We start from the raw sequence: 13,229 nt of genomic DNA on the forward strand, positions 1-13,229 counted from the left end.
TTGTCAAAACCAAAATGTGTGGCAATCAGATGTCTTTTGTGGGTCTGTGTGAGCTTTTAATCCTTATCTCACTCCAAAGAGTAGCTGCTCAGACACGCTGCAGCCATTCTCAAACCAGAATACACAGACTCAACCTTAACCATTATTTACAGGAATCTAAAAATCCCCTTAAAGCTTTTTCATCCCCTCCTTTTCATCATTTGATGATAAACTAACGTAGTGCTGAGAATGGATCAGGGAGCTTATTCATACAGACATTACACCAGGTGTTAAATCAAGTCAACAATAATCAGCATGTTATGATAATTACTATGAGTATTACTGCTACGTGTAGCAAATAAGATGTCCAAGATCTTCCCAGTAACCAGCTTAACCACCCAGCCCCTCCAGTGGGTCTTTGACTAAAACTGTCCAGTTGCTCCTGGATTTCATGGATAGCATAAGATACATGATAGGACTCATCCCTAACATGGGTAACATACTTGTCTCCCACAATTGCACATGCTCCTCCCTGTTGTGCTAACCGGTAATCCACCGCATATCGAGTCTGCTGTGCATAGAGTTGTAGTTCTGCCATCTCCTGGTTGATAGCCCCCAGTCCTTTCATAGTGCTGTTTCTGTCACAAAGGCGGGGCACAGGGAGCAAGGGTGGACCCAAATGCAAGACACATCTTGTGAGGTTACTTAGATTTAGTTTATTGTTCGATACCAGGAGAGCAAGGCAGGAGCAGGAGTAGCGAACTGGACAAGGATTCAGGACTACGACTAGACTGGGACAAGGGTCTGGGCTTGGACTCGGAATCGGCTCCCGGAACTAGAGGAGACATGAAGAGGCTAGGGTATGGACTCCGAGCCAGAGACTGGACAAGTACGCAGTACCTGGGTCTTGCCTCGGGCTCGGTCCCCAGAACCAGGCAAGGACATGACATGGGCTAGAGAGAGGAGGAACATGGGAACACAGAGCCTCAGTCTCGGGGAGCAGGTACATGGAACCATGGACACATACACAGAACACAGAGTCGGAACCCCTCCTTGGGTACAGGACATAGGGCCAGGACTCACACACACAACAGAGAGCCGGGACCCCTCCTTGGGTACAGGACATAGGGCCGGGACTCGCACACACAACAGAGAGCCGGGACCCCTCCTTGTGTATAGGACATAGGGCCGGGACTCATGACCCTCCGCGGGGCAATGGCAAGACGGCCTGACTTACCCCACGGAGGCGAGGACAAGACAAGACAAGTCATGACTCCCCGCGGGGCAACGACAAGACGGCCTGACTTACCCCACGGAGGCGAGGACAAGTAATGGTGTGTTATTTCCTGATTTATCTAAGGTCTCAACCACTGTTCCATACAATTTTATATATTTGTCTGTCAAACACTAATCGGCCACTCTTTTTCTCTCACCCACTTCAGGTTCCTGACCTTCGAGTGGGGGATTTCCCCTCTTAACAACCGGTCTAAGGCAGGGTGTAGATACTCAAGATGTGGCCTCAAACTGGGACTCAAACCCGACTCTTTTTGCTTAGCAGAGGACTCGAACCCCGCTCTTTCCCTTTTTGCTTAGCAGAGGACTCGAACCCCGCTCTTTCCCTTCTTGCTTAGCAGAGGACTCGAACCCTGCTCTAACCGTGGCACTTGGATGATCCTTAATTAGGTTCTGCAAGAGTCCATTACAGAGTTGCCCGTGAGACGAATGGATTTTCCGTGTGACAGTGAGAGAGATCAAGGTGAATCTTACCTTGTGAGCCAATCCACCTCAGGTCATCGCTGCACAGATTATCGCTGAAGCCATCTCACAGGGATCACTCGTTTGGATTCCTGGCTGGCTCGCCAAACTGTTAACGGTGATCAACCCAATGTAATGAAACCAGTACCACAGTTGATTCTTTTGCACCTTTATTAGTAGCAAGCTACGAGAGAGAACCTTCATTCTGCACTCTCACAGAGTCACCTACGGAAGTCTGATAGTCCCACAGAGGGATCAGAAGCAGAGAGAGTGAGAAATTTCAGGTTCTTGGGTGTCAATATCTCTGAGGATGTAACCTCAATGCAACATATTAATGCAACTGTAAAGGAGGCAGGTTTGCAATCTTAGATTGGGTGTTGTGTAATAACCTAGATCTTATTAGGGAGCTTAATGTAAAGGAACCCTTAGGAGGCAGTGATCATAACATAATTGAATTCATACTGCAACTTGAGAGGGAGAAGCATAACTCACATGTATCTGTATCACAATGGAATAGAAGGAATTACAGATGGATGAGAGAGGAGCTTGCCCAGGTGGATTGGAGGGGGATACTGGTGGGGATGACAGCAGAGCCGAGATGGCTGAAGTTTCTGAGAATAGTTCATAAGGTGCAGGTTGGATATGTCCCACAGAGAAAGAAGTTCTCAAATGGCAGGGTAGGCTACCATGGCTGACAAAGGAAGTTAAGGATTGCATAAAAGGCAAGAGAAGGGCATATAAGGTAGCAAAATTGAGTGGGAGGTTGGATGATTGTGAAGCTTTTAAATTCCAACAAAAGGCAACTAAAAAGAGAAAAGATGAAATATGAGGGTAGACTTACCAATAATATAAAGCAGGATACGAAAAGTTTTTTTCAGTTATATAAAGAGAAGGGTGTTGAGAGTTGATACTAGACCACTGGAAAATAATGCTCGTGAGGTAGTAATGGGGGACAAGGAAACGGCAGATGAACTGAATAGGTACTTTGCACCTGTCTTCACTGTAGAAAACACCAGCAGAGTGTCAGGGAGCAGGAGTGAGTGCCATTGCTATTACAAAGGAAAAGGTGCTAGGCAAACTCAAAGGTCTTAAGGTGGTTAGGTCACCTGGGCCAGATGGACGACGTCCCAGAGTTCTGACAGAGGTTGCTGAAGAGATAACGGGTGCATTGGTCATGATCTTCCAAGAATCACATGAGTCTGGCATGGTCCCGGAAGAATGGAAAATTGCCAATGTCGCTCCACTCTTTAAGAAGGAAGAAAGGCAAAAGAAAGGAACTTATAGGCCAGTTAGCCTAACGTCCAGTGGTTGGGAAAGTGTTGGAGTCTATTATTAAGGATGAGATTTCAAGGTACTTGGAGACTTATAATAAAATAAGTCAAAGTCAGCATGATTTCTGTAAAGGGAAATCTTGCCTGACAAATCTGTTGGAGTTCTTTGAGGAAGAAATGAGCAGGACAGACAATGGAGAGGCAGAGGATGTCATTACTTGGATTTTCAGAAGGCACTTGATAAGATGCCTCACATGAGTCTGCTTTACAAGATAAAATCCTATGGTGTTACAGAAAAGATACCGGCATGGATAGTGAAATGGCTGACAGGCAGGAGGCAGCGTATGGGATTAAAAGGGGCCTTTTCTGGTTGGTAGCTGGTGACCAGTAGCATTCCTCTGGGATCAGTATTGGGACTGCTACATTTCACATTTTTGTCAGTGATTTAGATAATGAAATTGACGGCTTTGTGGCAAAGTTTGCAGATGATAGAAAGATAGGTGGAGGGGTAGCTAGTGCTGAGGAAGCAATGTGATTGCAGCAGGACTTAGACAAATTGGAAGAATAGACAAAAAAGTGGCAGATGGAATACAGTGTTGGGAAATGTATGATAAAGCATTTTGGTAAATGGAACAACAGTGTGGACTATTATCTAAATGGGAAGAAGGTTCAAACATCAGAGGTCTACGGGGATTTAGGAGTCCTCGTGCAAGACTCTCAGAAGGTTCAGTCTGTGGGAAAGGCAAATGCAATGTTGGCATTTATTTCAAGGGGAACAGAATATAAAAACAAGGGGATGATGCTGAGCCTTTCTGTAAGTGTATACCTCAGATAAATATTATGTGGAGATTTGTGACAAATATGACTATATGATATATATGTACAGTATCTGAAATACATCTTATGGAAAATTTTGTTTGATGATGAACTTCAATAAAAAATAAATTTAAAAAAATAATAAAACAAAACACTAGTATTTGGAATATTGTCAAAAGTTTGGACCCCATATCTCAAAAAGGATGTATTGTCATTGGAGAGAGTCCCAAGGAGGTTCACAAGGATGATTCCGAGAATGAAGCAGTCACAAGGATGATTCCGAGAATGAAGCAGTAAGGATATGATGAGCATTTGGCAGCTTTGGGCCTGTACTCACTGGAATTTAGAAGAATGCGTGGGGATCTCACTGAAACCTACCGAATGTTGAATGGACTAGGTAAGGTGGACTTGGAGAGGATGTTTCCAATAGTGGGGGTATCCACAACTAGAAGGCACAGCCTCAAAACTGAGGGGCAACCCTTTAGAACAGAGGTAAGGTGGATTTTTTTTTTTAGCCAGCGAGTGGTGAATCTGTTGAATGCTCTACCACAGAGTGTGGTGAAGGCCAATTCTGTACATATGTTTAATGTGGAAGTTGATCATTCCCTGATCTGCCAGGGTATCAAAGATATGGTGAGGAGGCGGGTGTATGGGGTTGAGTGGGGTCCAGATCAGCCAAGATAGAATGGTGGAACAGACTTGATGGGCTGAATGGCCTAATTCTGCTCCTATGTCATATGGTCTTAAGACAGCAGCTATATTTCATAGTTTGTTAACTAAAACACTCAAAAACTCCAACAAGTGTACAGCAGAGAGCATTCTGACTGGCTGCATCACCATCCAGTATGGGGGGGGGGGGCTTCAGCGTAGGATCAAAATAAGTTGCAGAAACTTGAAAATTAGTCAGTTCCATCATGGATACCAGCCTCCGTAATATCGAAGACATCAAGGAGTGGTGCCTTAGGAAGGCAACGCTCATCATTAAAGATCCCCACCACCCAGGACATGCTCTCTTCACTGTTACTGTCAGGAGGGAGGTACAGAAGCCTGAAGGCACACACTCAGTGATGCAGGAACAGCTTCTTCCCCTCTGCCATCCGATTTCTGAATGGACATTGAACCCATGACCACTTCCTCACTAATTTTTTTTGCTCTACTTATTTTATCTTTATTTACCAGGCATATATTTACTTAATGTAACTGAGTGTTTTCTCTATATTTATTTATCGCGTATTTCGTTGTACTGGTGCCATAAGGTTAACAAATTTCACGACATATGCTGGTGATATTTAATTTTTTTCTGATTCTAATTCTGCCGGAGGATGTGGCTGAGGCAGACATATTACCAACATATAAAAATATACGTGAAGAGGTACACGGATAGGAAAGGTTTAAGGGATATGAGCCGAACGTAGGCTCATGGACTATATTAGATGAGCACCTAGGTCAGCATGAACCAATTGGGCGGAATGGCCTGTTTCCAAGCTCTATAACCATTATGACAACCTTAAATTCAGCTGAATTGACAGTTCAGCTTCATTTGGTGCGTGTTTTGCACCATCGGGACAAGCTGACTCTGCTTTGAAAGCGATTCTGTCTGCTCTTTCAGGGTGAAATAAAAGATCCCTTGGCACTAATTTAAATGAAGGCGCAGGAGTTAGCCCTCCATCTCCAAGACTGACGCAAAAAACCTGGTCACCGTGTTTTGTAGGATCTTACTCTGCCCTTATTTTTACATGTGCATCGTGGGGAAACGGGACACAGAATAAACTTTGTTCGAGTCTGACTCGTGATTGGCTGCAGCCATCAGAAAGGGAACGATGATTAGACGACGTGGAGAGTCGGGGCTTCAGCCACTCCGTAACTGGAGTACAGAAACAGCATTTTTACTCTGATTGGCTGCTGGAAAGCAATTCCATCTCTGATTGGTTAGATTTCATTGGACCTACGATTGCCTGGATAAGTTGTGCGCGCTGGCGCGTTGTCTAAGACACGACTGGCCCTGGTAAGTTGGTGTGCTTGTGCAGTTTCGGGTTCAGTGTTTGCAGATGTTGTCTGACTTTATGCCACTAACGCTGGGAATTAAAGTTGCATCACCGGGATTACATTACATTGCGTCTGAGTTGGAGTTACTGGCAGTTTAGAGGAGAAAACTTGGAGGATCTCCCAAGTACAAGGACTCGGCTGCAGGCCAAGTCCTTCGCAACACTTTCTGCATGTGGATATTCTTTTGGAAGTTGCACAGTAGAGTCAACACTAACCTTGTTAATGGCAGCATATGCGAGCTGAGTTTTATTGTTTGCTTGACATTTAATATTGTGATTAGTAATTGCTGAGACGGATTGGCGGGAATTCAGATGTGTGTATCTTGTTTCGGAAACTTCTGGATAGTTCAAGTCACTATCAGGAGCATGCAGATACTGTACAGGAAATCAAGGTTAAATCACTCATACGCCTTGAGAAACTTAGTGGGTCAGGATGAAATCCTTAATCAGGACCGGAAAGGAAGGGGCCAGAAGCCAGAAAAAGAGGAGTGGGAAGCGGGAGAGCAGGAGCTGACAGGCGATGGGATGAATACAGTTGGGAGGGGGAAGCTAGAGGTGCCGGGGATGGTGGGGGTGGGAGGGAGAAGCTGGACTGTGTTGGGTAGGAAAGGCAAAGGGCTGAACAAGAAGGAATCTAATTGGAGAGAACATTGGACCGGAACTAGGGGGGGGGTGGTCGAGGTAAGTGAAGGTGATGGACAGGTGGTGAGGGGGGAAGAGAAAGGGTAATTGGGCCATAGGGATAACAGAAGGGGGAATAAAAGAGAGGGAAGTGGTTTCTGGAAGTCAGAGAAATCGATGTTTGTGCTGTCAGGTTGGAGACCACCAAGAACGAATATGTGTGCCTGGCTTCAATGTGGTAGTGGATAGATGTGCCGGTGTGGGAATGGGAAGTGGAACGAAAATGAGTGGCCCTGGGAGCACCTGGTTGTTGCGAAGGTGCTCCATGAAACAATCCCCAGTCTGCATCAAATCTTACCGATGCAGCAGAGGTTACACCAGAGCACTGGATGCAATAAATGGCACAAGTGGATTTGAATGTGAAACACTGCCTCACCTGGAAAGGCTGTTCAGGCCTGAATGGTGGTAAGGGAGGAAGTGTGGGCACAGGTGTAACACTGCCCCATTGCAAGGTAAGTGCCTGAAGGTTGATTGATGGGGAGGGATGAGCAGACAAAGGAATCAGAGAGTGCGATTCCTATGGAGAGGGGAGGGGAAGGTATGATGTGCCTGGTGGTAAGATCCCACTGGAGATGGCTGACTTTGCGGAGAATGATATATTGGATGCATAGGCCAGTGGGGTGGTAGGTGAGATCAATGGGGATCCTATTCCTGTTATGTCGAGAGGGTGATGGGGTGAGAGTAGACATGTGGAAATTGGAGGAGATTCAGTTGAGGGCTGCATCGATAGCAGTGGAGGGGAAACACTCTTTTTGTGAACCGAAGAGCATCTGATGATGCCCTGGAATGGAAGACCTTATTATGAGAGCAGATGTGCTGGAGATGGAGGAACTGAGAAAAGGGAATGGCATGATTGCAAGTGACGGTGGGAGAAGTGTAGTCAAAGTAACCATGGAGTCAGTGGGTTTGCAAAAGCTTGCTCTAGAGATGGAGACAAAGATCATGAAAGCGGAGAAAGCAACAGGAGATGGACTAAATACATTTGAAGGCAGGAACCAAGTTGTAGACAAAGTTGGTGAAATTGATCAAAACAGTGGTTAATGTAACCGAGAAAGAGTTCAGCAGTGCTGCTGGTATAGGCTTGGAATTCAGACTTTTACACGTAGGTGGCAAAAAAGGCCGGCGTAGTTGGGGCCCATGTGAGTGCCCATGGCTACAACTTAGGTTTGGTGAAAGAGAGAGGAGCCTAAAGAGAAGTTGTTAAAGTTAAGTATAAATTCTAGCAGACAGATGGGTGGTGGTAGAAGGTTAATGGTTGGGTCTGTTGGTCAAGAAAGAATTGGAGAACTTTGAGACCTGATAGAGAATGGAAGTGTCTGGTGACTGGACATCCCTGGTGAAAATGAGGTGGCCAGGGCATGGGAACTGAAGGTTGTTTAAGTGGTTAAGGCATGCAAAATGTCACCAAATCTAATTGAGAAGGGACTGAACCAAGGGAGATAAAAGGGAGTTGAGATAGAGGGACGCAAGTTTAGTGGGCAGAAACAATGGATCTACAGAGCAGTCAGGTTTGTGGAACTTGGGTAGGAGGTAGAACTAGACAGTGCAGGGTAAGGCAACTGAGGTTGGAGGCTGTAGTGGGGAGATCTCCAGAGGTGATGAAGGCAGTGATGGTGAGGGCGACAGCAGGCTGATGCTTCTCAATGGAGTAGTGATTAAGGGGTCAGTAGGAGGAGGTGTCAGAGAGCTGATGTCTGACCTCAGGAAGGTAGAGTGGTCAGTCCACCAGATTACAACAGCAGCACCTTTATGGGTTTGATAGTGATTTTGGGATTAGTACAAGGGGTATTGAGAGCAGTGGACAGTACATTACAAACATGTTAACATAAATTATGCATAACTTACACATGCACAAACATGAGCAACAAAATAAGTATTACAATAAAAAGGAAAGGTACATCGCATCCGGGGTTTCTCCGGTTAGCAGATGATTTCCCTCCACGCCTCTCTGACACGGTGGGGAATCGCGTACGAGGCAAGTTACAGCAGTGGTTTGCCATTGCCTTCTGCCGGGTGAGTTTTCAAAGGGATCACCAGCTCGTAACCCAGCACAGATGGAAAGCGTGCAGGGGAGCCGGCTAGCTGGATTTGAACTTGAGACCTTTCGTCCCGAAGTCCAACTGATGCCACTACGCCACCAGCCGGGTCAAGCATAACAATATTTGTGCAAAATTGAGAAAGGGGAAAAGAAATATGGTCTGAGGTAGTGTTAAGGTTTCTCAGATCGATGGCAGTGGAGAAGAAGCTGCAGGTATGAACAAGACTGGAGTTTTGGATGTCTACAGATTTCTAAAGGTGGCAGATACTGTGATTAAGTGAGAATAAAGGCTGATTTCACTGATAAATTATAAGAGTTGAGCGTTTATGCTAGATCTATAAATGAGTGATCCCTAAAATAATGCAGATTATTTGTAACTTGTGTAGGTGAGTGGTGAAATCTGGGTGGAGTGGCTGAGATTGTAGAGCCAATAGATGGGACTAAAGAAGAACGACTTTAAATGGCTGGTTGATGGTCAGCACAGATTTGTGGGCTGAATGGCCATTGCTGTGTTTGCATCCCCTTATGGCTCAATTTGAGTCACAGGAGACAATTAAATTTCACCCCCCCCCCAGCCCCCCAGGACAAGTAGCTTAATAACCTTCACTGTGTGGATCATTAATGAAGGATAGGTATATGACTTGGCTACTAGGGGATGACTGTCTTGCGTGAGGAACAATAAAATAGCCAACACACTTCCAGTCATCATCCCTCGTGTCTTGTTTTATTTGGCTCCTTTTTGCCTGCTTGTTACAAAAACCTCCCAAGGTGACTTTCATAGTTTGCAGTTGCTCTTTATGGACAGCTGATTGTGGACTGAAGGAGAAAGATATCTTTATGATCTGTACCAGTGTAAAATAATAACTTACCCATGCATTGTATAACCAGACGTGTGTAACACTCGGCTTTCACAAACAAAACGAGTGCCAACAGTTTCTGTGGACTTTTGATTTCTTCCCAGTGCCTCATTCAGACAGGGCTTTGCTCCGGTTGCTCCAGTTGTAGTTGTATTGTGATCAGCACTCATTGGCTCCGTTACTGTACTGGTGGAGAGACGTACCTAATATCTGGATCCAAGCGTTACTGCTAGTCAAGGAAATCTAGTCTGTCTTTAGCATCTCGGATGTATAAAGAAACAATTGTGAAACATTTAGAGTGTTCGTTGGGAAAATAAGCAACCAAACCTCAACTACAGTACATACAGAGAAGTTCGAACAAAAGGTTTCCTCATAAATGTAGATTTTAGAGTTCTAAAAGGGGTGAGTGAGCCAAAGATGTTTTGAGGGGAAGTTCTACTGGGATGGAAGGCCAAGATGGAGTTTAAAAAAAAAACAAAGTCAAGATATAATTTAGACCAGTTTTTAAGCAGTCCTCAAAAGTTTTAACTTCAGGTGAGGAGTGGGGATGACAGCCCCTCTTTCAGTGGGGTGATGAACATGGGTTTAAGATGAGGGGATCTGAGGAACGGGTTTTTGATATGGAAGGCAGTGGGGGTATGGAATGAGCTATCAGAGGAACAGGTAGAGGCAGGTACAAGTACAACATTCAAAAGACATTTGGTGCATGGATAGGAAAAGAAAGGTTTAGAGAGATATTGAATTGGGTCAGGTAGATAATTTGGTCAACATGGATAACATCTGCTATAAGGCCTGTTGTCTATGCTGCATAACTCTGACTCTAAACAAAATACTGGAACTGGAAATGGATGTGGGAGGGGGGAAGGTGGAAGATTTTACTGTGATTGGTTTAGCAGGGAAATGCCAAAGATCTTCTCTATTTTTTGTCAAGTGATTTTGTGAATGTAGCTTGAAATTCAAGTGTGACAAGAACAAGACAAGATTTGATAAAAGTGTCTAAGATTAGTTTTTCATAATATGAATTTGGGAAATAAAAGTTAATTTTGACTTGATGCCCAGTGGAAGACAACAGATAATCACCAAAGGAATGTTGATAAAGGGTAAGAGACTTCATTCCAAGGGGATTGTTAGGATTTTTGGCACTTGAGTTGAAGCAGAAACTGGACATTTTTTTAAGTGGATATGGATAATTATTAAAGAAGACCTTGTTAGTGAATGTACTTCAGCTAACTACCAACTTCAAGATGGGCCAAATGGCCTCTTGATGATTTACGATGGGAAGGGTTTTCTTATTGTTTGTGTTTGACAGCCACAAAAGCAAAGTGCAAACTGTGTATGTTCTGCCAAGTGAATGATTATCCAGGATCGATGAAATTCTGTTTACAGAGGAATTAAACATTTCCACAGCCCCTGTGCAACGAAGCAAACTCTAATCCCGTTAACTTTGGGGTGTTTTTGTATTTAATGCAGCACAAGCCCAGAGAAGAGAGTTTTTGGATCATGGCGGACATCATTACTGAAGACATCTGGGAATCCCACAATGCGCAGCTGGTGGAGCCCCTTTGCACCAATGACCCAGAGGTAGTTAAAGCAAACAGTTGTCAGAACTCTGTTTACGAAAAACATGACTTGTCTTGAACTTTGTAACGGGAACTCAGCATTCAGGCTGAACATCTTGGATACTGGAACTGAGATTACAGCAACTATGAAAGCCTGTTGCCTGTGCTCTTTTCTGTAGAGTTTGCTCGTGATAGCTTGAAGATGATATATATATATATTTTTTTTAAACTTCCTCTTCTTTTAAAATGTGGGAGCTATTCATTCATCAAATTTCGACTAGGTCCTATTCCCTGACTTGTTCCCGTGTAATCTATACTCTCTTAGATGCCCATTAAGTTCCCCTGATCTTTTTCTTTTGCCACTGATCTACACCGGGGCAAGTTACATTGGCCAGATAACCTACTCAGTGAGGGAAATCCATGCAGGCATGGGAAAGGTATAAATTCTACACAGACTGCACTGGAGTTCAGGATCTGGGTTACTGGAGCCATAAGGATGTCTGAAACAAAGTACCATAAATATAAGATGATCATTAAAGTAATGATTTTTTAAAAAATTTCCAGATGAGCCACCTTACCCAGAGCCATGGAAAGGTAATTAACAGTCATACAAAGTAATCCACGTGGAGGCCACAGATAACTGGGTCAACACATGAGGAAGAAAGGACATGGTGATTGGTGAAAGCAGTCTCTGAGAGGTGGAAATACTGGTGAAGGAACATTATCATGGGCGTGTTTCTGCTTTGGGAGAGGTCCCTGGCCTTTGTCCTGTGAAAGAACACTCATGCAGAGTTCTACTCTCCTCCCTGACAGGTGTATGAGATTATTAAGAAGGAGAAGAATCGTCAGAGGCTGGGCTTGGAACTCATCGCCTCAGAGAACTTTGCAAGCCGAGCAGTGCTGGAAGCCCTGGGCTCTTGCATGAACAACAAATATTCAGAAGGATATCCTGGGCAGAGGTAGGGTCCTTTTCCTGAAACATGACTACATTATAGTCAGAGTTAAATTTAGGGAAATGGACTAAAAGATGGAGTTATGCTGCTCACATACTATTAGAGGGAAACATTTAAGTACCAAAATAAAGATATTAACATGTTATTTTTAGGTACATGAATAGGAAAGATTCAGGTGTATATGGGGCAGATATGGGCTAATGGAACAACCTTAGTTGGGAATCTAGATCAACGTGAACCAGTGGGACCTAAGTGCCTGTTCCATGCTGTATGACTAAGAATCTATAACCTGTTAAACTAAAAGTCCAGCATCTAGTTGTTCAGAATCCTGTTCGTCTGATATCCGGATCAATAATTGTCCAGAATGTGAGCCAGGTATCCAGTGTGAGTGCAAGTGGTGTATGAAGCCAGACCAGAGCTCTTGTAAATTTCCCACTCCTTTTATATTCATAATGTTCATTGGAAAAATTATTATACCACTGTGTAATGTCAAATAAAAAGAAAAAGAGTTGTGTTTGTGTGTATTAAGATTAGTAATATCCAATTGTCCAGAACATCTGCTTGCTTAGCACCCCCAAAATCCCAAAGGTGCTGGATTATCGGAGTTTTCTGTGTTTATTATGCTGTCTGCATATATACTGTCTTTAATGTTGTACAGTTTCCAAATTGTTATAATATAAACAATGACTAGGGAAACTTTAACAAAAACAACAGGAATTCTGCAGATGCTGGAAATTCAAGCAACATACATCACAGTTGCTGGTGAACACAGCAGGCCAAGCAGCATCTATAGGAAGAGGCGCAGTCGACGTTTCAGGCCGAGACCCTTCGTCAGGACTAACTGAAGGAAGAGTGAGTAAGGGATTTGAAAGCTGGAGGGGGAGGGGGAGATGCAAAATGATAGGAGAAGACAGGAGGGGGAGGGATAGAGCCGAGAGCTGGACAGGTGATAGGCAAAAGGGGATACGAGAGGATCATGGGACAGGAGGTCCGGGAAGAAAGACAAGGGGGGGGGAGGGTGACCCAGAGGATGGGCAAGAGGTATATTCAGAGGGATAGAGGGAGAAAAAGGAGAGTGAGAGAAAGAATGTGTGCATAAAAATGAGTAACAGATGGGGTACGAGGGGGAGGTGGGGCCTTAGCGGAAGTTAGAGAAGTCGATGTTCATGCCATCAGGTTGGAGGCTACCCAGACGGAATATAAGGTGTTGTTCCTCCAACCTGAGTGTGGCTTCATCTTTACAGTAGAGGAGGCCGTGGATAGACATGTCAGAAT

General features: G+C 44.3%; 1 protein-coding gene across 5 annotated transcripts in view; it reads left to right on the forward strand.

Annotated features, from left to right (window-relative positions):
- The window catches only part of shmt1 (serine hydroxymethyltransferase 1 (soluble)), a 59,459-nt gene that overhangs the window by 14,003 nt on the left and 32,227 nt on the right, over nt 1-13,229 (forward strand). For 2 of the 5 annotated variants that reach the window (XM_063058680.1, XM_063058678.1), the window contains exons 2-3: nt 10,913-11,023; nt 11,815-11,960. In XM_063058680.1, coding sequence (XP_062914750.1) covers nt 10,943-11,023; nt 11,815-11,960 — 227 coding nt within the window. In that variant the 5' untranslated portion in view covers nt 10,913-10,942. Of the gene's footprint in view, nt 1-5,693; nt 5,827-9,824; nt 9,845-10,912; nt 11,024-11,814; nt 11,961-13,229 lie in introns of those variants that run through there. The other 3 variants (XM_063058676.1, XM_063058681.1, XM_063058679.1) reach the window with 3 other exon arrangements.

The sequence above is a fragment of the Mobula hypostoma genome, chromosome 9, assembly GCF_963921235.1.
Source record: "Mobula hypostoma chromosome 9, sMobHyp1.1, whole genome shotgun sequence".
In the NCBI taxonomy this organism is placed as follows: domain Eukaryota; kingdom Metazoa; phylum Chordata; class Chondrichthyes; order Myliobatiformes; family Myliobatidae; genus Mobula; species Mobula hypostoma.